The sequence below is a fragment of the Dermacentor silvarum genome, chromosome 8 (genome assembly GCF_013339745.2).
Source record: "Dermacentor silvarum isolate Dsil-2018 chromosome 8, BIME_Dsil_1.4, whole genome shotgun sequence".
Classification (NCBI taxonomy): Eukaryota; Metazoa; Arthropoda; class Arachnida; order Ixodida; family Ixodidae; genus Dermacentor; species Dermacentor silvarum.
This window is the reverse complement of record NC_051161.1, coordinates 106,651,158-106,674,915: the sequence shown is the minus strand read 5'-3', so window position 1 is coordinate 106,674,915 and position 23,758 is coordinate 106,651,158. Positions and strand designations below refer to the sequence as shown.

The 23,758-nt window shown below is 42.1% G+C and overlaps 1 protein-coding gene across 2 annotated transcripts in view; it reads right to left on the bottom strand.

Annotated features, from left to right (window-relative positions):
- Positions 1–244: 244 nt before the first annotated feature.
- The window catches only part of LOC119461608 (novel acetylcholine receptor chaperone), a 95,041-nt gene continuing 71,527 nt past the window's right edge, over positions 245–23,758 (bottom strand). For both annotated transcript variants that reach the window (XM_049655175.1, XM_037722968.2), the window contains exon 3: positions 245–11,096. In XM_049655175.1, the coding sequence (XP_049511132.1) occupies positions 10,822–11,096 (275 nt within the window). In that variant the 3' untranslated portion in view covers positions 245–10,821. The remainder of the gene's footprint in view (positions 11,097–23,758) is intronic.

Genomic DNA, 23,758 nt, shown 5'->3' with positions numbered 1-23,758 from the left:
CTGTTAATAAGGAAATTAGAGAACTTATCTAGCCCTGCAGCTTTGTCAACATTAATTCAATAGTACATACTGCTCATTTAAAATCAGTTTAGCCAAAGTAAAATTTTGTTGCAGTTTACCTTCAAAATTCACTTACCATGGTTGGAATGAAACCAACCTCATGCTCAGCAGCAGAATGCCATGGCAACTGAGCCATCGTTGAGTGTAGTGTAACACATTCTTCACAAAGACATCTGGCACAATGCTGTTTCCTTATTTATTGAAAGTTGCATCTCACACAGGTACAAAAAGATACACCATGCATGCTTGACAAGCAAAAATGATAAGAGTGATGTGTGTCTACTGAAGAACTGCTGCAAACAAGGTGTACAGAATGGTCTTTAATCATATTCTCGATGTGCCTGCTAGCTCTTCTCGATAAAAAGTTTACTGGATACGAGGTGTCTTGTGGCTAATGAGCACAATAAACCTGAGACGACTGAAGTAGCAATTAAAGGCTGATGACACAAGCTCAATTGTGCATCATTTCTACGAACATAGGCCATGAAAACTTAAATGTCTGAGCAAAAGCACCATCACCACTACCTAAATGACTAGTAAATCAATTGATTACACCTTCAGAGTTAACGACACAGTTTTAAGTTGCGAGGGTGAACAAACAGTGCTTCTCTGACATCAAAATTAGGCAGGAGTCAATTTATGGACAATAAAAAGTTCCAAACATCCCAAGTTCTAAACATGCCAGTATTCTCAGAACCAGCGTGTGCTTTGCTGTTTCGAAGTGTACACGAAAGCTTTTTAGCATGCCTCACTTTCTAAAATTTTGAAAAGCAGAGAAAAGACACGATTCAATCTGCATGCTCCAGATCTTTCAAGAGAATTAAATGTATTCCCTTTCCAATAACATCATAAAGTCTTGTAATGACCACTTTAGGACTGTGCATTAATTAGAATGACAAGCACATGTTTTACATGACTAAATTTATGGCATGCATAGCAATAAAATGTTTGATTCTGGCATATTTTTAACCCAGATGAAAGTTACTATTGTTATCTTCACTATTACCCGTCATATCAGCCAACTTTGTTGTGCCACATGGTCTACCAACATTTAATCATCAGTTAATCAGCTATGCATGTTTTATGTCCGCTATTTATGCTGTGCATTAGTAATTACCTGAGTATTCATGAGCAGTTGCTTAACAGAGTGTTCCCGAATTAACTATTTGATGAGCTTTTACACTGCTGTTTGCATCTGATGCTGTTATGGTCATGAAATCACAGCATAACTGAGGAAAAGAAAAATCGTACCACATAAGCTAAAAGCCATCTCAAAGACAAACCTACAGCCTACAAACTAACAAACTCAAGCTACAGTGAGGGAGTGGAAAAATCGATGCCGAAATGTGATCCGAAATGGCTGACAGAAGTCCTGAAACACTGTTTTGGCAAAGTTACCCATGCTAAACAGAATGGCGGGCCCAGCATAGCTCAAAGGTTCATAGCTGAGTCTTTTCACACATGCAAACACACTGCAATATCACCAGACACACAATACAGTGAAAAGTCATACGACGAATACTGAAATGTACCATCACTATATAAGGGTAGCCTGAATGTGCAAATATATTACGTGAATCTTGCATAAGATAAAACACGCGAACATGAAATGTTCAATGTGTGCAGCCATACGACAACAGCAAAGAAAGTCAGTTAACATGGTTGAAAAACACCCTGCACAATGCCTCTTTCCTCCATTCTCGAGAAGATTATTATTATATTATTATTTTTCAACTACATTCGTTGCCAAGGCTGACTTGCATCTAGACGCCACAACAATGTCCACGAGCAACCCCGCAATACGTTAATCGCAGATACTGGATGCAACGATGCAGTTCCCATTACTGCAATGTGACTGCATTAGCGTTTGTCTGCATACAGAAAAACTGCTTTCACAACAAACTACCAAGCTTTCTTGAAAACTAAACTTCTTAGACAATTGGCTACTTCTCCCAGTCCGGGCAGGTCCTGTTTTTAAAAGGACAAAGCTTGTTTGCTTTACAACATTTTGCTGCCGCTAGGTGGAGAACAAGTTCGTCCATGAAACACGGTCCACCATGTCAGCTCTTGACACACCCACTTGATCACAAGTACGCATACAGTTTTTTTTTTCTGAACACCAGTCTATCGAAAGTTTGGGTATGAGACTATTCCAGGATATTTACATTACTAGATAGATATAAACCTTGGCTTGACTATCTGCAACATCAGGGAATGCTTCATTACGCTGAGAAATGAGTGTAACACGAATACATAACAATTTTACACTTGTCCTCGATGCTGACATTGCCACATAATAGTAACACGGAGGAAGGATTAAAAACTGAGGACAGGCCCAAACTTCCCTTTGTGCGATGCCACACTGCTTTTTGGGAAACTCAAAAGAATTTGTTGTTAATACTTTGGGAATCCATTGCAATGAAAATAAGACGGATGTAAAGAATGCCATCAAATTCTGGGCAAAAGCAAGGAAACTACTGTGCAAAACATTTTTGAGCTCTTGCACATCGAGAAAGAAGGTATAGAGAGCATTAGCAATACTTCTGTATCTTTATTTGAGAGCTAGATTCGCTTTCTTTATTCGTGTGCTCTTCTGTGAACTCGCACGCATGCGCAATATGTTCGGTATATATTTCTTATTTCACAATTATTGCATTAGCGTAAGTACACAATTTAGGACAGGGACATGAACAGTGAGAAACGAGGCTGAACAAGTAAATGTGTTCGTGTCCCCGTCATGGTGCACTTAAATAAAGCAAGATTCATGAAATTTCACCAACTAGCCCATTTGCACGCATGGTTGATTTTTGAAATTTTTATTTAGATGCTTATAAATCAATTGTGAGTGCAGTGTCCAAGCTCTTCTAACTTCTGTTCATTGTGTTAATCTCATTTGCGTTTAAGTGGCGTCCCAAACTGCTTATTAGTAAGCTTCTCTTCCTCCAATTTATTGCCACCAAACACACACTTTTCCCATGCTTCTTGACCATGATCCAACAGGATGTGCAGTGCTTCCTGCATAGGGTGCATTGTTTACACGGGCAAGTATGGCGCCTCAAATCGAAGCTTCTTTTAAGATGAAAGCTTGTGCAAGTTGATGATTCATGATCGAATAAGAACAATGTGGAGAAAAGCGCTACATGAACAAAAGGCACTTGCATGTGCATGACTTGCCCGTCAGTGCTATGCGTAAAGCCCGTCTTCTGCTTGTGTTATCTGTTAGCCTGTGCTGTTCTCATTCAATCATGAAACTTGCCTGCCAACATCTCTACACCAATCAATATGTGTTGATCATTCAGATAGCAATGGCAAACACCACTCAAGCCACCAGCTCCCTTGATAACAATGATGCCATTTCTATGTGCCCCTAAAATGAATCCTAAATTGGCATTAACTTTTATCATGCATTTCACATTACATTTGGGATTGCTGAGGCCTCTCTCCAGGTTTTTTTTTTCCACCATGTAATGTACAATATTTACCACATGCAAAGGTAATGCAGAACTGTAAAGTAAAGCCCACAGATGGCATTGCAGATAACAAAGTCTTTTGTGCCACTGCAATTAATGACAGACAGATGTCTACGATAAGAACCAAATGATGACAGAGGTATTGTGCATGATAAAACACTGTGCAAAATATTTAAATTAACATACCGAATGGCTCCTTAAAGCCTGCAGCGGAATACACAAGATGAACACGCACAGTATAAGAAAAAAGATTCCGGTGACTGATACACAGCACAGCAATAGGTGTGATAAATATAAGTACAGTCGGTATATAAAATCAGGTAACAGACGAAGGAATGTCTAAAAGAACCAAGCATACAATGAATGAAATATGCAAATGGAAAAGTTGTAGTGGTCCTCAGACACCTGCCATAAAACTCATCGGTCGGACATGAACACATTATGGCTAAAGAAAAATGACTAGGAAAAAAATATCTGAACTCCTGCCATCCAGGGTTAAGCTGTAGATCAGAATGACTTCTGCTGATAAATACAGCAATAAATTATCCAAACCTGAGTGTGTCAGAAGGAACTAGCAAGATTCCTAAGAACTAGCCGTTCTGCAACTGTGCAAGATGGCTGTCAATGTGAACATTTATGCATCATTGATTCTTGTGTCTACCTGCGCTTGGCTGTCAAGGTTCGAAAGAATGGCAATAAGTGTGTTTGTTTCTATTACTGACAGATGGAACCACTGAAGCTGCCACACATAGGGGAACAGCAAGAGTGATGTCGTTTGCATATCTTCACCATCTCTTGCGTTGTTTACACGTCTTAAAGCAGTACTGATGCATGTTTTCAATGTGCTATAAACTTTACCACAGTCTTCTCGCACGTAAAAGGATGACACTTATCATATGTGAAGGTTGCTTAAAACTGATAAAGTATTTTAATTTGATACTATAGTTAATCTCAAAATGCCAGAAGTGGCGTCATTGACATTATCGTATTGTCATGACACGGAGCAAAATTTGATGTCGGGACACCTGCATCTCCTGGATACAGAAACCAATACTGGTTTATAGAAGCAAGTTTTATAATAAACTTCTTGGGGTGTTCTGATGTGTCCCAGTATTTTTCTCGGACTTAGAGGGCTTAAACTTCAATGTATGCAAAAAAAAAAAAAGCCATGTTGAAAATGCCACGTTGGCACTCTCTTGACCCCTTCTATGTGATGCTATTATCTTGAATTCTGCCCGAAAATGGCCACAATAATTTTAAAGATCTCAGATGCCAACATGTTTTACCTTCATAAAGAATAAATTTGCTTCTGTATGCACTGTCCTATGGTGTTTGCGCTGCCATCTACCAAAAGCATGACTCAGCACTGGGACAAAACTAGACCTGTCTGTGGCATTGCTAGAAAATGCAAAGTACCACTGACAAGCTGAGCTCGTCCTTGGCCATTTTTACCAGAAGTGCTTGTACGAACACAGCTCGTCCAAGGCATGGAAGGGGCTACAGGACCTTTAAAACAGTTTGGTACACTTTGAGCCAATGAGTGTAAAAGAAGTGCCTGGTTGTGATTATCTACACTATGTGTATTTTCAAGAGCCAAAACTCTACGATAACGGCATGTACTTCAACCTGCTTCTCCTGCTAACCTCCCCAAGGACTGCTTGATGACATTACAACTGAACCTTAATTTCCTGCTGGTCACTAGAGACCTGGTTACAGCTCGCGATGCAAGCGGACAAAGAGCATGCGGGATCATCGCAAGAAGGCATGTAAGCCCGTGTCACTGTGTCAATGAAGAAAGACCAGACAGCACTGCCAACACGTCAAGCTTTGACACATATTTTGAATCTTCCCATTGGCTTGCAGGCACACACAAAGACGAGGATAAGCTGTAGTGCAAGGATCTGACAGAACGCACAAAGCAATGTTTTATTGCTTCAAATGCCTCCTGCTCAGCTATTACTGCAAATTTTAAAGAAGGTGAAAAAAAAAAAAATAGAGCTACGTTACTTGTACAGTGCCCTTGCACAGCAACTTTCAAACAAGCAGTTAAGCTTAATATGAGTTAGGACCTTTTTAAGAACCCAACGCTTTCACGTGCAATGGGAAGCATTCTTCACCTGCTATATGGCTGTAACAAGGCTATGGGATGCATTATTTCTGCCACAGGAATGTGTCGCCATCTTACAGAAACTACCAACAAGAAAACTGGATTTTTTTACACTACCTAAGTACATAGGTTAAGATTTGGTCATGCACTTTAGCATTTGCATACTCTCACTTAAGTTGCACATACCAGTGAAGGTTGTGTGAAAAACATCAAAGGAAATGGCTTTTTTTTTTTACCAGAACTGTGGTTTACAAACTGTGGAGTGTGGGTGTGTTCATAGCTCACTTCCTGTGCACGAAGTTTCTCTCACACAGTTGGAATGGCACATGAGAACGAAAAATTATGTTTGTAACCCTTATGTACAATAGACATGTACACATACTTAAATGCTCATCTTCGATAAACGCTTCATCCTTTGAGGGCGCATACAGCGCACCTATAGGCACAGCTCACATGTCTTTTACCAGGGGACTAAATATAATGATCAATACTGATGATCAACAATATAAAAATATTAAGCCTCATGTTATATAACCACCATGTATTCAGAACTTGTGTCGGACCAGTAGTCTGTTAGAAGCTAGTAGCTCAATGAGATTCACTGTGGTTCAAAAACAAATAAAAAGAAAACACCAATAAGGTGCTTTGATTGCCAATTCTTCATAAGTACTGTCAGAGGAAATTCAGTTTTTAAGGGCTCCTAATAAACGATGAAACAGGTGCACCTTTGAAGAGCAGATTGAAAATAAATGGGATGCAAAAATTTCTATTACCAAAATACACGCTAATTATGGTCGATTTACCATGAACTTTTAGAACTTTAAGTTTAGATAACCCAAATTCTAATATTACATATCTTTCTCCTTTGCACTTGTTAAAAACAATCTAGAGAAGTCGCTTATAAACCCCGTACTGTACAAGAACTGTTTAATGTTGCTAATTGCTCCCAGTGTAGCTATCATTTATTGTATACTTCGTTATTTATGGTTCGGAACCCTTAAATGATATTGCTGATCCGGTAGGATGTTTATGTGTATGATGTACACACCACAAGTTCAAATGAACCTTGAACTTGAGAATGCAGAAGCTCAGCATCTCAATGTATAGCAGTGAGGTTCCTCCAGCATGAAACATGGTGCCTATGCTACAGCCCACTATTCCACAAATCTTAAGGCTTAACTAACACTAAAACAGAGCAACCAATTCAAGACAAATGCTTAAAGTATGACATAAGTAAGACATTAGGTCACATTCAAGTGACAATGACTGAAAGAATGCATTTTGTGAGAATGTTTAAAAGTTCAGGCCTCTGCGGGTCACATGGTTAAGCTCATGTGGTAGGGTCACATCATGAATTTTGACTGCGTCTACTCTGGCCTTGTTAATTTTTTATTGGTAAGGATGGAGTAGTGTAATGTATTCTACAGAAGCCAAAAAGAGAACTTCGAAAATTTCGCAAAATTTTACAACGTCACAATGGCTCAAGTATGAGAAATTTCTGAAAGAAATGCACTGAAATTTATAATGCCACACTGACGTACCAACCTGGGGTTTTTGTGCGAAATTCAGTAAATGGAACTTTGGCCTTCATTGTCTGTTCTAATGATCAACCTCTTACCGTGAGATTAACGAACACAAGAGTTTTGAAAGAGTACCTAATGAGCCTAAAATGATTTAGTGTTTCTTTTAGGGTCTCTTTAAGCTCCAGCTATGTATAAAATGAGAAAACAGTTGCCTCTCTGAATAAATGACTTTGGCAAAATACGTGCACCCGAACTTCTTCAAACATGATTAACTTTCAGCTTGAGGTAATGAAATAGCTGCCTGCTTATTGTTCACACGACATGACTCAGCAGTGCTGAACAAGTGCTGAACAAGTTCCTATGCCCAGCCATGCAGATGGATTTGCATACAAATTTGGAGGATGACCTCATGTACAGCAATATCCCGCACAATATTGGTAACGTCTTACCACACTTTCACACTAACTGTCAGGCTTGCTAAGTTTTACAGCGAAGCTATTAAGGGGAGTTTTGCTGTTGTTTTCGTGCCGTGAAGGCTGTCGTGCGGCAGCGTGCTTGGTATCACAACAGCCAGCAATGCAACGTGCGTCACAGTCTCAACATATACATTAAAATGTAATTATCAAGAGTTATAGAATAAAAGTTACCTTGTATATACCTCACTCTAATAGAAAATAGCTTCTTTGCATGTTTATGTTAGCTGATAATACATAATATTAATACATAAAAGTATATGCGGTGAAGAATTGGTTACGCAGTGAAGCTTCAGTTTGCAGTAGCCTGTGCAACCAGACTCTACACACCTAAGCTGAGAAATAGAGCTTTCTCGCAAAACTTGCCCCCGTGAGAACCTCTGTCTCAAAGAGAAGCGAATAGTATAAAATTGCGCAGGCTTTATTAAAGATGTTGTTGGCAGTCAGTGCTCGTCCCGTGTTCTCCCTTGTCCGTCTTTTTTTGGCGCTGTGTTAAAACGAATGATCCGTACCAACTAGCTCGAACCCAAACCCTTCTGAGAACTAAGAAGAAATTTGTGCCTCTAGAGAAAAGCAGCTTTGCGCGAAAACATTGCGCTTGCTTTGTTTAGGACAAACCGCCACAGCGATGCAACAAGTCATGGCTGGCTGTCAAGCTGAACTGGATCAACAACGAAAGAAAGCAAAATCACTTCAGAAGCTCCAACAGGACATCCTCAGAGCAGCTGTACTTCTGAAGGGCAACTTTGTGTGGAAACGCAGCACTTGCATTTGTTTTGTAAAGACAGGTGCAGGCATGTGACAAGCCATGGCATGGTGTCAAGACGTGTCCCTCCTAGAGCTATGTTAAGAGAACTGTGCCAAATGAAAGATCACCAAATACAGCTCAAGGATTCCGTCCCCTTCTGCCCAAGCGACAAATTGTAATCAACTCAACAGCAGCAAGAAACTACACAGGTAACCCATATCGGTTTTTTGGAAAGCCTGTGTAGGTAGGGTGGATGACAATTTTTCCCTTTCATGAATCTTCCTACACCTTGCAGATTTCCACAGAACTGATTTGCCATGCTCCCTGAGCAAGAAAGAATGCCTGAAAATGTCAGCAACATCTGTGGACATGCTCAAAATGCTCAAAGCCAGTGCTAGTAGTTTAATACCAATGGTAGCATGGAGGAAGGGGCCTATGGCCTGGAACAGTGCATGCTCTTTGCAAGGAGTGATAACCGGATGATATGGCACTCACTCAAATGGTTGAAGAGTGACTGGTTGGCTGTGACTGGTTGGCTGTGACTTCAGTGAGCTGACATTCAGGAGATGCTCGTGCTATCATATATGACTGGTTGGCATTTGCAAATAAAATTTTAGTCATTTCATGTGTGTTATGAATGCATTTCCATTATGGTTAACAAGAAAATGTGGTAATGCAAGTAACCAGGTGTCTAAACTGGTCTTTCAACTGCTGCACTTTAAAACAACAGGGGTTCTCCGGCGCGTGTAAGTTGAGATGACTGAAAAGAACAGTAACCGATGCCACACTTTTGCACTTACAGAAGGCAGCATCTGCAACTATTGGATTTGTGACACTGCAAATTACAGATGGCAATGAACTGCATGGTCAATTCATCTCTGCACACTCCCGCAGCACTCGCCCTGTATTAGCGCATGCAATAAAAACGGGGCTATAATCTGGAATGACTGCTTTCAGTACTCTTGCTTTAGTGAAACACAACACCGGGCACAACAATTTGTATATGAGGCATTAGATAACCGGACTGCCTTGCGAAAGCATTCAAGCAAAAACCTTACAATAAAAAAAAAGTGCTTGTCACACTGCAGCTATAATGTTGTGCATCAAAAAACACAATAACATTTGTTAGTTGAATCATCGCGTTGCTGGTGTATGCTGCAGAATGCAAGGTGCATTTGACTGAGAACACAAAGCTTCTTTTTTTCTCTCTGAACTTGAAAGTGGGATCATAACTCCCTTACCAAGTCACACAATCCACACTAGTGGTATCTGATGGCGCTCTCAAAAATGAGGCCAAGGTGGGAGCATGTATATGTGGTTTGCTAATAAAGGAAGCTTTATATTACACTCTACACACACATACAAACCAAAACAGAACAATGCACATGACAAACAGGAAGTGTGCCCACATACTGAAAAATACAATGTTTGCATTCACTTTCACTGATTCAGATAACTTGAAAATGATGAAAGAAATGAACTCAAAAAGCAGGCTGGCGAGCTCCTCTCATCGCAGTAAATTTTGGTTTATTTTGCCTCTTGGAATGTCTGTAGTGCTCTCCAGTTGCTTTTTGTGCATTTTTTGCTTTAGGTGTTTCAGTTTTCACAAGCAGCTATTTCATGCATTCATTCTACTCAGAGACACCTTTGCTCAGCAGCTTTCGGCCGGTGACCTCAGAGGGCCCACACTTCATGAATTTGATGTATAGCATTTCTTTGGTGATGTTGAGCTCAACTGCTGTCATCATCAAAGTCTATAGCCTACAGTAGTGGTATAAACGATAATGTTAACCAATTCCTGAGACGCTGTTGTAACCTTCTTGAGCAGAGTGAGCCGTCTATAAGAACATGCAAGCATGCACGCATGTTTCTCAACATCGCGATTCAAACACTGCAATAGCAAAGCTCCTAATCTGCAAGAACTCTGTCAAATGCTGGAACCTTTGCCATCAACTCATCCACCATCACAATCGGCCAGCAATCATCTAAACGGGCCATTCTTGCATACTTTATACATCTGATATCTAATAAAAGTTGGTTAGGTTAAATTTCATGCTTCTTGAAAAATCATTTACGAAGGCCCACACATTCCTTATTCAGACTTTCATTTTAGACTGCTTATGCACTTCATTGGTGCAGTTGATAATAGGACAATCAAACTTCGATATAACGAACATCGACTAATGAATATTGGCTGCAGCAACATAAATATCAAATTTGCGAAATCTTTTTACCAATATCAGCGCGTACGCTTACAAACAATATATGATATCACGAAGGCGTTTTCATGTCGAATACACAGAAAGAAATGCGATGAACCTTGTTATAACGACTACGTTATAGCAAGGTTCAAATGTACCACACTGAAAGCAATCATTCCCGATTACGGCCCCAAAACGCATGCCCAACGGACCCCTGTTAACAACGGGGCCACACTAGCTCAGTCGACCTTGGGTCTTGCTGCCGCGGCTGCTTCCTGAGACTGCTGGGCAGCCACTGCTGCTGCCGCTGCGGATGAGCTCGTGCCGTGGAGGGCCTGCTTCTTGCGCTCGCGGCCCTGCACCTGGTAGAAGACGACCAGGCGGCAGCCCAGCATGAGGCTGAACACGATGGAGGGCGCCATGCGCTCAAACTTGTCCCGCAGGGCGGCGTGCGTGTAGACGGCGCCCAGCACAAGCACGAGTAGAGCCACATTGGCCAGTTGCTTGATCCGGCCTGCAACAGAAAGGCATGAGTGAGTCGCAAGGCAGATGTTCAGGTCATCATTGCCACAGTGAACATATGTCCTGCAGGCACTGTGTCTATAACTGCACGCACCAAGTAGGGATGGTCAATAAACTTTTTTATTCGATTAACAATTAATCATTCATCATTTTAATCACTTTCGATGCACAGCTTTTTTAATGGTTAACCGATTAATCGGAATTTTCGCCAAGAACATTAAAAAGATTCAAACACATTTATCTACTTTTCTAGGACTCTATTTTAATGTTTGAGAGGTGGAACCAAGTTACAAATACAAGGGTATAAAGTTTAATCTTTAATTTGTTAAAGACTGAATAGAGTTGGCACTGTTGGCCCTTTGAAAATATAAACATTACATGTTATAAAATGGCATTTTAGAGCAGCATTAAACAAGATAAATGGCACTAGTGAATCCCTGTACAATACAGTTAAACACGAAATAAGAAAAATGGCAGAAGTGAAAGGTGAAGTTCAACTAAGTATGCAAGGAACTTCAATATGCACAGGGGAAAAGATAAAACAGGAGTGAGGCGGAAGTCTGGTGCTGGATATCAGAGGCCATCCAATTCGTCGTGCAACTAGTGTTCGTTTCCTGGGCGTCACCACAGACAGCAAGCTACTGTGGTGATGCGTGGTTGAAAGTGTTGTGGCTACATTAGCCCAACGAGTCAGCACACTTTTCACTTGGTAGGTGTACATTGGTGAAACAACCCAATGTCCATGCTTACACTGAAAGCTGCACTGATAACAAGCCATATTCTCTATCAGCTGCTGCTCATATCACCATCACTGAGTCAATTCGAGCGCTTGGAGGCAGTATATAGAAAGGGACTTTGCTTGGCGATGGGAGTTCCTCGGGCAGCTTCATACAAGAAGGTTACTAATGAAGCAGTCTCTCCCACTTCGACTTTTTGTAATCTCAGGCCTTGTTCACGCAGCTATTAAGGCTTGGCGAGTCACCCCCCAGACACGGTGCTTCTCCAACAGCTAAGAACAAGAGCTCGCTCCCATTTATATTAGGTGCTGAACACCTTCCAATGTTTAGGATTGGAAAGGCCTAAATGGAGTAGTATTGACCCGCCATGCTCTTTTTTGGACGCTACCTCAAGCCTCAATGTACCCTGGCTACTGGCAAAACACACCATTCCAACTGCTGAAGCTAAGTTCCTTGTATTGGGCCACTCAGCACAGCGTATCAAAGCCATGTACAAATGTACACTGACGGGTAGGTGTGCGCACAAACAGATGGCTGCGCAGCGGCATTCTGCATACCCGCCCTTCATGTATCATGTTCTGGCCACCTGGATAGCGTAGTTTCGTCTACAACAGTACAAAGCGCCACAATTAGCGTGACCTTGTGAAAACTACAGGCTTATTCCGCACGAGATATCGGGGTGCTAACAGACTCAAAGTCAGTATTACAACGATCTTTACAGGCCAAGATGTAAATCTTGGCCTACCTCGAGAAAAGTTTACAAGGCAATCTCTAGCACTGATCAAAGATGTAATGAGCAAGGAATTTCATGTAAAATTTAAATGGATCCCATCCCACGTAGGAATTGAAGGAAACGAAAAAGCTGACGCTCTTGCACGCCTAGCACTGACATGTGTCCCAAAAGTGAAAGCGTCAAGCATTTTTCAGAACTCTAAGGATGCAATCTGTAATCACTTTAGGGCGATCCACAAGACTGCACACGAAGCCTGTGTGACTCATGGATTTACTCGCGAGGAAGCGACACTGTTGTAACGCATCAGAACCGACTCCATGTACACCCGGCTTGGTTATTCAAGACTGGACGTTGCGCTTCTCGCTCTGCCTTCTGTGGTGATATCAGCAACATTGAACATTTCATTTGGCTATGTCCAAAGTTCGACACAGAAAGAAATGCGATGATCGACAGCCTGCAAAAGAATGGTCTTTCGCACAGGTTCCCCGGAGGGCCCGGGGCAATCAGGAAGAGAGTGCAATGAGTACTAAATGCCTTCCTGTGAGACACGGGGCTCATCGACACCTGGTGACACACCCCTCATCTCAACTCATAGGAGGCTCGGGCAGAACAACTGCCAGCTATGTATGCCAGGCTAACCCCGCCTGCTGGATGTGTGTGTGTGTGTTAGGTTTTTTGGCACAAAAGCAACTATGGCTATCTTGCGCCAAACACAAGGTGCCGGTTAGCGCAACCCTGCCTGCTTGAACACCACCACCACCACCCCCAAAACCATGGTATAGGATCTTAAGCCACATGCTCTTCTCTACAGAGTGAAGGAATGTCAATTGAGTGGGATGTTGGGGTGAAACCAACACCTTCTTTGAATGGCCACACAGCCAGCATGCGAGAATAGATGCTCGGAAGCTACAGGTTTGCTGGAATCGACATGAACTTCATCGTTATGTCAAATACGTGCTCCAAACGGGCGCGCATGCTGTGCCACGTCTTTAGTGGACTGGGCGTAACATGACAATCAACGATTCGGTTGCTATAGTATGCCTTGAATTGCGAGGGTATTTCAAGCCTCCGGCATCAGGTGGCGTGGTGGCGTGTGCAGTGTGGGTGAAGAGAGGGGAACCATTCGGCTCGGCATCACTCGGGACTCGGAAAAACAGTCGACACTCGCTCTACCACAGCCGTACCGTCACTGCTCGTGCTCTGCCATTCTAGTACGATTTCAACATTTTTGCGCAACTCCTGTTAAACTCTTGAAAACGATTAATCAAACATGTCTAATTCATTAAGTCGATTAAATGTAAGGTGGACATCGATGAAGATTAATCGTTTTGCAGGATACTTTTAATCAAATAAATCATTAATCGTTAATCGATACCCTAACACCAAGGTAGTGCCTCAAAAGCAAGAGCACAGGCAAAAATAATGATGCCTGAAAGGTGTCACGCATGAGAAGCCAGCAGAAAACCTTGTTCAGGATGGCTAGGCCTCAGGAGCAGTGCAAGAACGGAGCTGAGAGCAGCGTGTTTTCCTCTATTTGTTTTGATTTTGATTTTACTTTATTTGTCTTTCCAAGAAAGAGAGGAGCAGTCACAAAAAGCTTGACGGGGTGACAGCCCCCTTAGAATGACAGCAACGGACAGTGCGTAGGACAGAAAATATAAAAAATGAATAAGATCGGAGAAAATGAAAAACAATATATACACAGGAATAATTATACATGTTGGTAAACATTAGTATAACAGGAACCTGATGTAAACAGTTTTAGCTACATTAAATAAATTATTAAATAAGGCAACATAGAGAAAACGCGGGAACAGAGAAAACGCGGGAACGAATGAAGATAAAGAAGATAAAGATTAAAATTAAGATAAAGAAAATGCAGATCACACGCTCCTGTAAGCATCAATTAGTTGTCTTTCTCATTTCTGCGGGTAGAGCAAACTGTTTTCTGCTCATGTTTCTTCAGTGCACATCTTGGGGCAGTTGTGAGTGGAGCTTTGCTGCAAAGTGTAAGATTAGGTATAAAGTGTTTGCAGTCATGGTGTGATTCGGTTCATTGTTTATGACCATGTTATACATTTGAAAAATTCCTGAAGCTGTAAGTGTTGGAGCTTTTCGATTACAGTGATCATGAAATATGCACTTAATATTTGTAATGTGATGCTCGCCTAGATCAGGGCTGTACAACATACAGCCCGCAGACTGCATGCAGCCCGTCAGAGGATGTTTAACGGCCTGCGTTGCTCCCAAAGGATGATGACACCCTGCAGAGAAGAACTGTGGCTTTTAGAACAGACATAATATTGTTATGAGCCAGTTGTCCGGAGGAAAAAGAAGATGTTGAAGCGTAGAGCAGACAAGTGGAGGAAGAAGTGAGGCCTGCAGACCCATCTTTGTTGTTGCTGCCCCACTTTTAGTCTCCTTGTACATAGTGTACATAAACCGCCTTTTATGTAAATCTCCCCATAATAATAGCGTTAAATTAATTAGCGTGCAAAAGCAGCAAAAAAGTTCAGAGCAGAAAACAAAGCTTGTTATTGCAAGCCTGTTGATTTTGAAAGTAAATGCTCACACACATGACATGGAGTTCCGCTTTCGGTTCGTGTTTTTTTTAGGTGGTTACAACGAGCTCATTATCCGACGGGCAGTGTGGGCTATCTTACAGCGTTTGGAGTTCACAGATCATAGCTATTCTGAAAAAATAGCTATGCACTTTGGAAGAAGAAAAAAATTGACAAGGAATGCCAAAAATTCAACGAGGACTGGACGTATAGGTACTTTTTCGTTGAAAATAAGTCAAAGTGCATCTGCCTCGCGTGTCGAGTATTGCTTTCCATATCGAAGGAGTACAACATTAAACACTACTGCGAGACAAAGAACTCTCATGAATTCGGCGCTCTTTCCAACGCTGACAGAAAGACAAAGGCTGCAGATTTAAAGTGGAAGTTGCTTGGGGAGCAAGCCATTCTTACAAAAGTAAAGAATGCATCTGAGGCAGCTACGAGGGCTTATATATCTATGTTCAGGTGGCCCTTTCGCTGATGACAATGTCATAATGGACTGCCTTATGACTACCTGCGAGGAGATCTGTCTGGACAAGAAGTTGACATTTCATGTTTCAGTATCTGAGCTTATCAAGAAAAACGGTCCAGAGACGTGTGCACAATATTGCAGATGACTTAACAAAACAACTTCAGGCATGCTGCAGCAAGTTCACCTACTGCTCCCAAGCTTTGGACGAGTGCACAGACATCGAAGACACAGCTTAGTTGTTTGTTTTCATTCGGTGTGTAGATGAAAATTTGAATGTTACCCATGAACCTGAGAGCTGTGTTAAATGGAAGGATGAGGAGAAGTGATAAGCAAGGAAATCAAAAACGGTGTCTAGAGTCTCAACCTGCTGTGGGAAAAGCTCACAGGTGTCTGCAAAGATGGAGCCCCGGCTATGGTTGGGAAGAGAACTGGAGCCGTCGCGTTCCTCGAGTCATGCAGCTGCGTCGAATATAAGAAGTATCACTGCGTGCTGCGCCAGGAAGCGTTCTGCGCCAAGGTTATGAAACTTCAGCCATGTGCTGACGATTATGACGTCACTCGTCAACCTCATAGGTTCTATGGTTCAAGCATAGAAGATTTCAAGAGTACACGCATGATGTAGAAAGCAACCATGCGAATGTCTTGTATCACACTAAAGTTCGCTGGTTAAGCCATGGGAATGTTTTTAATCGCTTTGTGGCACTCAAAGACGACATCACTAGTTTCTTCAGAGATGAAGGGAAAAGCATTCCGGAGCTCGAACACGACGAGTGCTTATAGGTCCTAGCATTCCTCATGGATATAAAAGGTCATCTTAATACACTCAACACTATAAAAGGTCATCTTAATACACTTAACACAACCCTGCAGGGAAATAGTCATCTCATTATGGACATGCTGAGTGCCATATTCGCATTCCAAGAGAAACTGTACTTGTTCACGTTGTGGCTCCACATGTGGTAACATAGTGCACCTTCCTACCTACCAGAAGCTCTTTCATGCAAGAAGCAGAGGTCACTAAATGCCAACTATGCGCGCAACATGTCGAAACCTTCCCATCATAGTCCTAACAGCAGTTCCTGTCATCTGAAGGCGAGAATCAGCACTACCACCTGTTTTGCGACCCATTCACTTTGTCATCAGAAGTCTGCGACTCCAAAGTGCAGCTTCAGCTCATCAACTTGCAGCGTTTGCGCCGGCAGCAGCCCCTCCTTCGGTTTTGTAAGAAACTTAATAAACCAAATACAGAAACATAGTTAAAAATTCCTTGCAACTACTCAATTCTCTCTCCAGAAGTGCGTACGTCTGTGAGCAGATGTTCTCTTTGATGGCTTTTAACAAGAGGCGCTCTCCTATCTTCAATGACCAATACAAAATTACAAGACATGCCAAGGACGGCTATGAGTGCGACGACACCAAACATCGAAGGCCTTTCAGCAATCAAAAAACGCAATCTTTTCCATCAAAGAGCGTCCGGTGTGGCTCCTAGAGAAGTTAGTTTTGGCCCTTGCTGTTATTGAGTTGTGCAGTCCTGGTCTAGAAGGTTGTAGCAATGAGTCTACGTTTGTAGACATGACAAAGCTGCCTGCAAATTTGAAAAATTCTTCGATTTATATTGTGCTGCAGTATGCTTTTAATGACGCAGAAGATGGAATAAATGTGGTGAAACAAATTTTTCAATGGACAGAATTAATTGGCACCTGAAGAGGATACCCAGTACAGTCGATTTCTGTTAATTTTATCCTGTGGGATAAAATTAAACTAGTTAAAACTAGTTGCATTAAAACTAGTTGCATCAAACAAAAGGTAGAAATAACGCCAAAAGACATTGTTTCACTTAACAGTGTTGCCTTTAACCCTTAGACTGCCACTCCCAAGTATACTCGTTTAGTCTTTACAGCGCATTCCCTGCCTCTGAAGAAACAACTCGTGCAAAAATGGACATCGTGTACCTGTTTTATCATCTATAAAGAGGTCGTAGATACACCTAAATCTTGCAAGTTAAATTTGTAATAGCAGGTGGGACGAATGTCTCGGTGCTCTGTCGTCCGGTCTCAGCTGGACAGCCATGGCAAACCAGTGTGGCAGGTCTATCTGCGCTTTGACAGACGAAGGGATTTTTAAGCTGTTGACTGAATTCGGTGTCGGAAGAAAGCGACGATGAAGAAACAGTTTATGTGTAGGGTTATTTGTTTTCAGGTAAAACCCAGTTTTACCAGATTTTTACACCCGAACATGTTTCAAGAAAATTGGGTTAAACCCGATTTCTCCCCGAATTCCAAATCCACATATCAAATGCTTTTTTTTTTAACGCTGCACAAAGTTTGCGGTGCACACGCACTAGCTACCCTGCCTCGGGACAACAAAGTTAGATCCTGTTGGCTTAAGTGAACTCCAGTTACCTATAGTTCAGTGAGTCCAGTGACTATTAAATGGAACATGCTAGACAGACAAAAATCAGCTAACGTTATGGAAATTGGGAGCCTTTTTTTGTGTCCATTCGAGAAGCGTCTGCTGAGGCAGTCATTTGATGACAGCCGACCTCTACATTTATGACAGACGACGTGGATTCGCTTCATGACGAGTTTAACCAGTACTTGCTGGAAGCAAGCCCCACTAACACAGCTTTTGAACTCATTGAGTATTGGCATGACTCTACCGCTCGCTACCCCAGGCTGGTAAATGCTACACTGTCATTGTTGTGCCTAGCTAATGGAAGCTGTCATGTCGAGAAAACTTTCTCTCAGCTGAGGTACGTTCAAAGATCGGACAGGTATCGGATGGAGACCGACATGTTGCGCATGCAGATGATATTGTATGTTAACAAGGATGTGTAAAAAATCGATGACCAGCTGTTCGTGAATAAAATGTATAATTTCCTAGAAGTTATCAATGCCCTTTACAGCCATTATTACTCATTAATTTCCAGACAAATGCCGAAATTAAAGGTATTTGCTAGAAAACACTGACGTCCCCCCCCGATTACCATGCTTAAAACAGATGCCCAGTAATAACGCGTTAGCGTTAAGGAGCTCGTGATAGCCTGCGATTAGAAAAAAACAGATTGTAATCCATTACTCGGTACATTTGTAAATTTAAGCCAAAAAAAAACAACTAATTTCAAAATGGTTCCAGAAAAAAAAAAAAAACGATTTCTCCCCGATTATCAGCTTGAAAAATAGCACCCGATTTTTACCTCCCGGATTCAAAAAAGTATAAAACCCGAAAACTAACAACCCTATTTATATGCTGCACAAAATGTGCACTAATCTAGCACAAGAAATAAACCCAGAAGTCAAAAAGTTAAAGTTAGCTTCGCTACAATACACCCATGTTATGCGGTGATGCATACCTAGCAAGGAAAGGTGCCACTTTTATGAGACACAGCACGTGTTCCTTAATTCACACAGGCCGCCGTCTCTGGTCACAGTACGAGCGCCGAGACACCTAATAAGTTACCTAATAATATTAATAAATATATAATGCAAAATAGTGAGAGATGTTATCAATAAATTACAAGCGAAAAATTAAGTAATCTGAACACATGAACATTTTATAAATTTATGTTCTTAAGTAAGAAACTTTCCTACAACACATGTAACATATACGCTTGTCTAACCACCCTTTATAGCTAAGAGTCACGCCGTGCAGAAGATGTGTGAGGTTTTGCTTGAACCCGCGAGAAAACTTTACAATCTAAAATGCTGCAACACCACCTGAGGTAATGTTTCAAGAATTATTATTTGTCGAAAGCAGAAATGCCTGTTCACACTTTGCTAAAACGCAAGAAAATGTCTGTTCAGTATGATTCCTTTTGAGATACATTAAAATGCTGTCCAATATGAAGGACAGTCAGCCTCTCATCACATTTGCCACACGTTGGAGGTTCACAACCTGCCATCAAAAAATTGTGCGTGCCATATGTATGCCCTGTCTTGAGTCGACAGAATAGGACATCAGTTTGTCGAGTTTCTGTTGTGGAGGGCAAAAATGCTAACTGTGGCTTGATAACATATAGTTTATTAAAAGTTTTATTTTCCCACATACAATGCCAATATCCCCTCATTTTCTTACTTATGAAAGGCTTCAAATCTATGGCAGGGACAGCTACTGAAGAATTGCTAGGTTTTGGTGTTATTGATGTGACGTTATGGTCAGCAAGCATATTACCCTCGATGCATCTCATCAACCCATCATATTATGATGTGTTGATGAGATGCATACTTAATGCAGAAAATTGAAGAGATCAGTAGATAGTACAGGATTTTTGTTGTAGAGACATTAAACTTTTAACGATGCTTAATGAATCAGTGAATATAATTGACTTTTGTAGTTTTAATTGCTTTATGTGTTTTGCAGCCTTCAACAGAGCATAGGCCTCAGCCATGAATATGCTTGTTTCCGGGAGCAGAACATCGGATTCCGAGAAGGATAGACAACGGCACCATAAGAAACGCTAACACTAACTTTGATGCATCAGTATAAAATTCAGGACACGAGTACTCCGCCTTAAGTTCCCGGAAGTGTACGTGAATGTGTAACTCAGGAGTGTGCTTCGTGACTTCTACAAAGAATGTGTCACATTCTACAGGTTGCCACAGCCATGGTGGTAACAGCATCACTGGAGCCATTAGGCAATGTTCGAGGATCGAGACAACCATTTCTTCACTAAGTTTCCTGACCTGCATTGAAAAACGGATGTGTCGTTAATGGATGTGTAGCAAGGATGTCGAGGGTTAGACTGTACTTTCAGGAAATATGTGAAACTGCTGTATGTTCTTTACAGGTGAAGGAACTGTTCATTCGGTTCAACGTATAGACCCAATAGGGCTTGTTCTGAAGGCACCTGGGCCAGACGGATACCCAGATGGTGGTCGGGATCTAGCATCTTTAATGCGCCTGGTGCGGCAGAGTGACATACCACAGCCATGATCCAAACGTGATCGGACAAGGCTCTTATAGAGGTTCAATAAGCCCTTCCTATCACTTCCCCATGTTGTACGAGACAGAATTTTCAATAAGTTAGTTGTTTTTAGGCATTGCATTGAGATATTTGGTTGAGACATTGCATTGAGATGAAGGTAAATTTTGCATCAAGCACGATGCCTAAACATTTATGCTCCTTGTTTACAGGTATCTGTTGCCCATAGGCTTCGATACTGGGATCTGGAACTAGTCCTCGCTTTCTTGTGAAAAGAGCACAGGAACTTTTCTGGGGGAGAAGTTTGGCTCCGTTTTCTTCTGCCCATTTAGACACTTTGTTCAGGCCATGCTGTACTTATCGTTCGCAGACTGCGAAGTTACAAAATTTCGAAGCTAATTGTAGATCGTCTGCTCTACATGAACAAAATAGAGAATTGTTGGAGGTAGCGATGCATGGAGCAAGGTAATCTTAACAATGAAGAGCGTGCAGCTAAGCATGCCTCCTTGAGGTACACCAGTTTCTTGTATAAATGAATGGGACAATACATTGCCAATTCTGACTCGGAAAGTATCGTCGAACAGGTAGCTTTCTATTGACCCTTTTCGCGAAGCAGTTTGCTCTAGAGGAATGAGATGGCGCTTTCAGCGGGGCGCCATACGTTGCCTCAGCGAATGCGCATGAATACAAAACCATTACTGCTTCTGCTCTGCTACTGTGCGACCAGCTGTCGGAAATGCGACCGGGTGTTCGCTAATACACAGTGCCCAATTCGTGCTGCGAAATGTGTATGGTGGTTAGCTGCAAAAACAGTGATTCGCATTTAAGAAATGGAATCAACCTGTGTCGCCACTGCTACATAAAGACTGCCTGTGTTGCATACGTTGCCTCAGCGAATGCGCACGAATACAAAACCATTACTGCTTCTGCCCTGCTACTGTGCGATCAGCTGTCGGAAATGTGACCGGGTGTTCGCTAATACACAGTGCCCAATTCGTGCTGCGAAGATAAAGGGAAGATGTGTATGGTAGTTAGCTGCAAAAACAGTGATTCGCATTTAAGAAATGGAATGAACCTGTGTCGCCACTGCTACATAAAGACTGCCTGTGTTGCCGGCCTTTTGCGATGTATGGCTTTCCTTGAGGATAAAAAAAGATAATTCAGCTGCCAGCGCTGTATAGCTAACCTCCAAAGAAAGGACTTCAAGTCCGGAACGTCGGCACTTAAGAGTGAGTACCGCTCGTTACAAAAGGACGTAGCACCACTTCCTGGCATAGTAAGTTTCTCACACGTTATCTACACACATCCACCCCTACTCGCATTCAAACTTACACCCACCCTATCGCCAAGGTATCAATAATAAGTGAATGTGCGTACACTTGAATTAATGTGCCGATGTGCCGAAGCATGAGTGACGGCGACTGTATACACTGACAAGACGCGAATGTTGGAAGCTGAATGTTTCGTGACGGTGCACTGAGTAAGCGAGGGACTATAGCGATAATACACCCTTTGCTACAAGCTACCACAAAGTACAGAACATTTACATTCCAAGCTTTGTGCGCAGCAAGAACAAATCTATTGCAGCAGAGCACACCCGCAAGCGATTAGGCTGAAAATAAACAATGAGATAGTGGCCACACCGAGGAACCAAGGAACTTTACCGAGTCAGAAACGTGACAAGCCGCTGCTTCAAAATGTTTAACAATCAATAACAAAGAGCAGTAGTAATCCTGATCTAATTATAAGCGGAAAGTGTGGACAGCTTGGAATACATTTCTAGCCCGTTTTTAATAGAAGCACCGTATATGCTGCTCGTGTCGTTTGGACAAGGCGTAATGAGCTCTGAAAGCACTTACATGTCCTCTAAAGATGTGGCCAAATCTCGTCCACACAGTCAACGTCCACGATTTGCGTCGAAACGGAGGTTTGCTGTGCTGCACCGGCATCACGCGCTTGCATTGTAAACAAAGAGGCAACGGAGGTGGCTGAGGCAAGCAATGGACGCGTCACCACGTGATCAAACATGGCAGCGCCCACGGGAGCGCCGGGAAAAAGGTCAATAGTGTTCAGCATATTTCCTTGAATGCCCATCTCTAACAGGTCTCGCAATATCCTGTAGCCCCACATCGTGTCGTACACCTTTACTATATCGAGGAATATGGACAAGTACCGCTTGCATACAAATGCATTATGGATGCTTGCTTCGATGTGCACGAAATGGTAAGTTATACACCGGCCTTCCCGAAAGCCAAACTGAAACGGGTCGAGCATTTTGTTGGACTCTAGGAAATGTACAAGACGGCGATTCATCATTTTCTCAAAAAAACTTACAAAGGTTGCTCGTAAATGCTATAGGACAATAACGGTCACCCATGAAGGATCTTTATTCTACTTCAAAATTGAAATAACAATTGCTTATTTCCATTTAGATGGAAGATACCCGGCACCCAGATAGTATTGAAAAGTGTTAGTGATTTGCATGTCGAAGTGGAGGTTCCCAATCATACTGTGTAGCTTTGAGTGTAGCCTATATTTATTGGGTGAACTTGTGCCCACAAAAATAGGTTACCACTCAAAGAACAACGATAACGGCTAACACAGTTGGCGATTGCCGAAAATCTGATCTGGGGGTCAAGTGCGCTGGGTTTTATACATGAGTCATCGAAGGTTCCAGAGTAATCACTGGTGCCCGCGTGTCTTCCAGAAAGTACTACACAATTTGCGTCGCGCATACATGCAATCAGATTACACAAGCTTCGGTGACAACAGCCACCGGATAGAACCATTGATAGCATTTGGGAAACTTCCAATAGATGCAGGCTCGCACTGCACCGAGCGATAACACTTAACCTTTGTTAGCTGGTGAAAGATAAACAAGTACACGTGTGAATATGATTCTATCGGGCCCCTGGGCACAGCGCTGACATGCAAGTCAAGGAAAGCTTTAAGTTACGCAACGCTATAAGGACGGTTATAAGGTTCAGTTGAGGGGCTAACATTCTTCTATTTCTTTATATATTCGAAAGGACTCAGAATATAGTGGGTGGAGTTAGATAAGCGCACCAAGACTGTCTGCTTGTTCTTCCAACTTGTTTCCTTCTTCATCCACCAGGGGCAACAAATGGATTTGTTGCGTGCCCCCTTAGCCTGTTCCATACTTTTGCCTCCTGTGTGTACGAATCAATGTCCAAGAGGAACCCGCTATGGTTGCTAAGCGGCTATGGTGT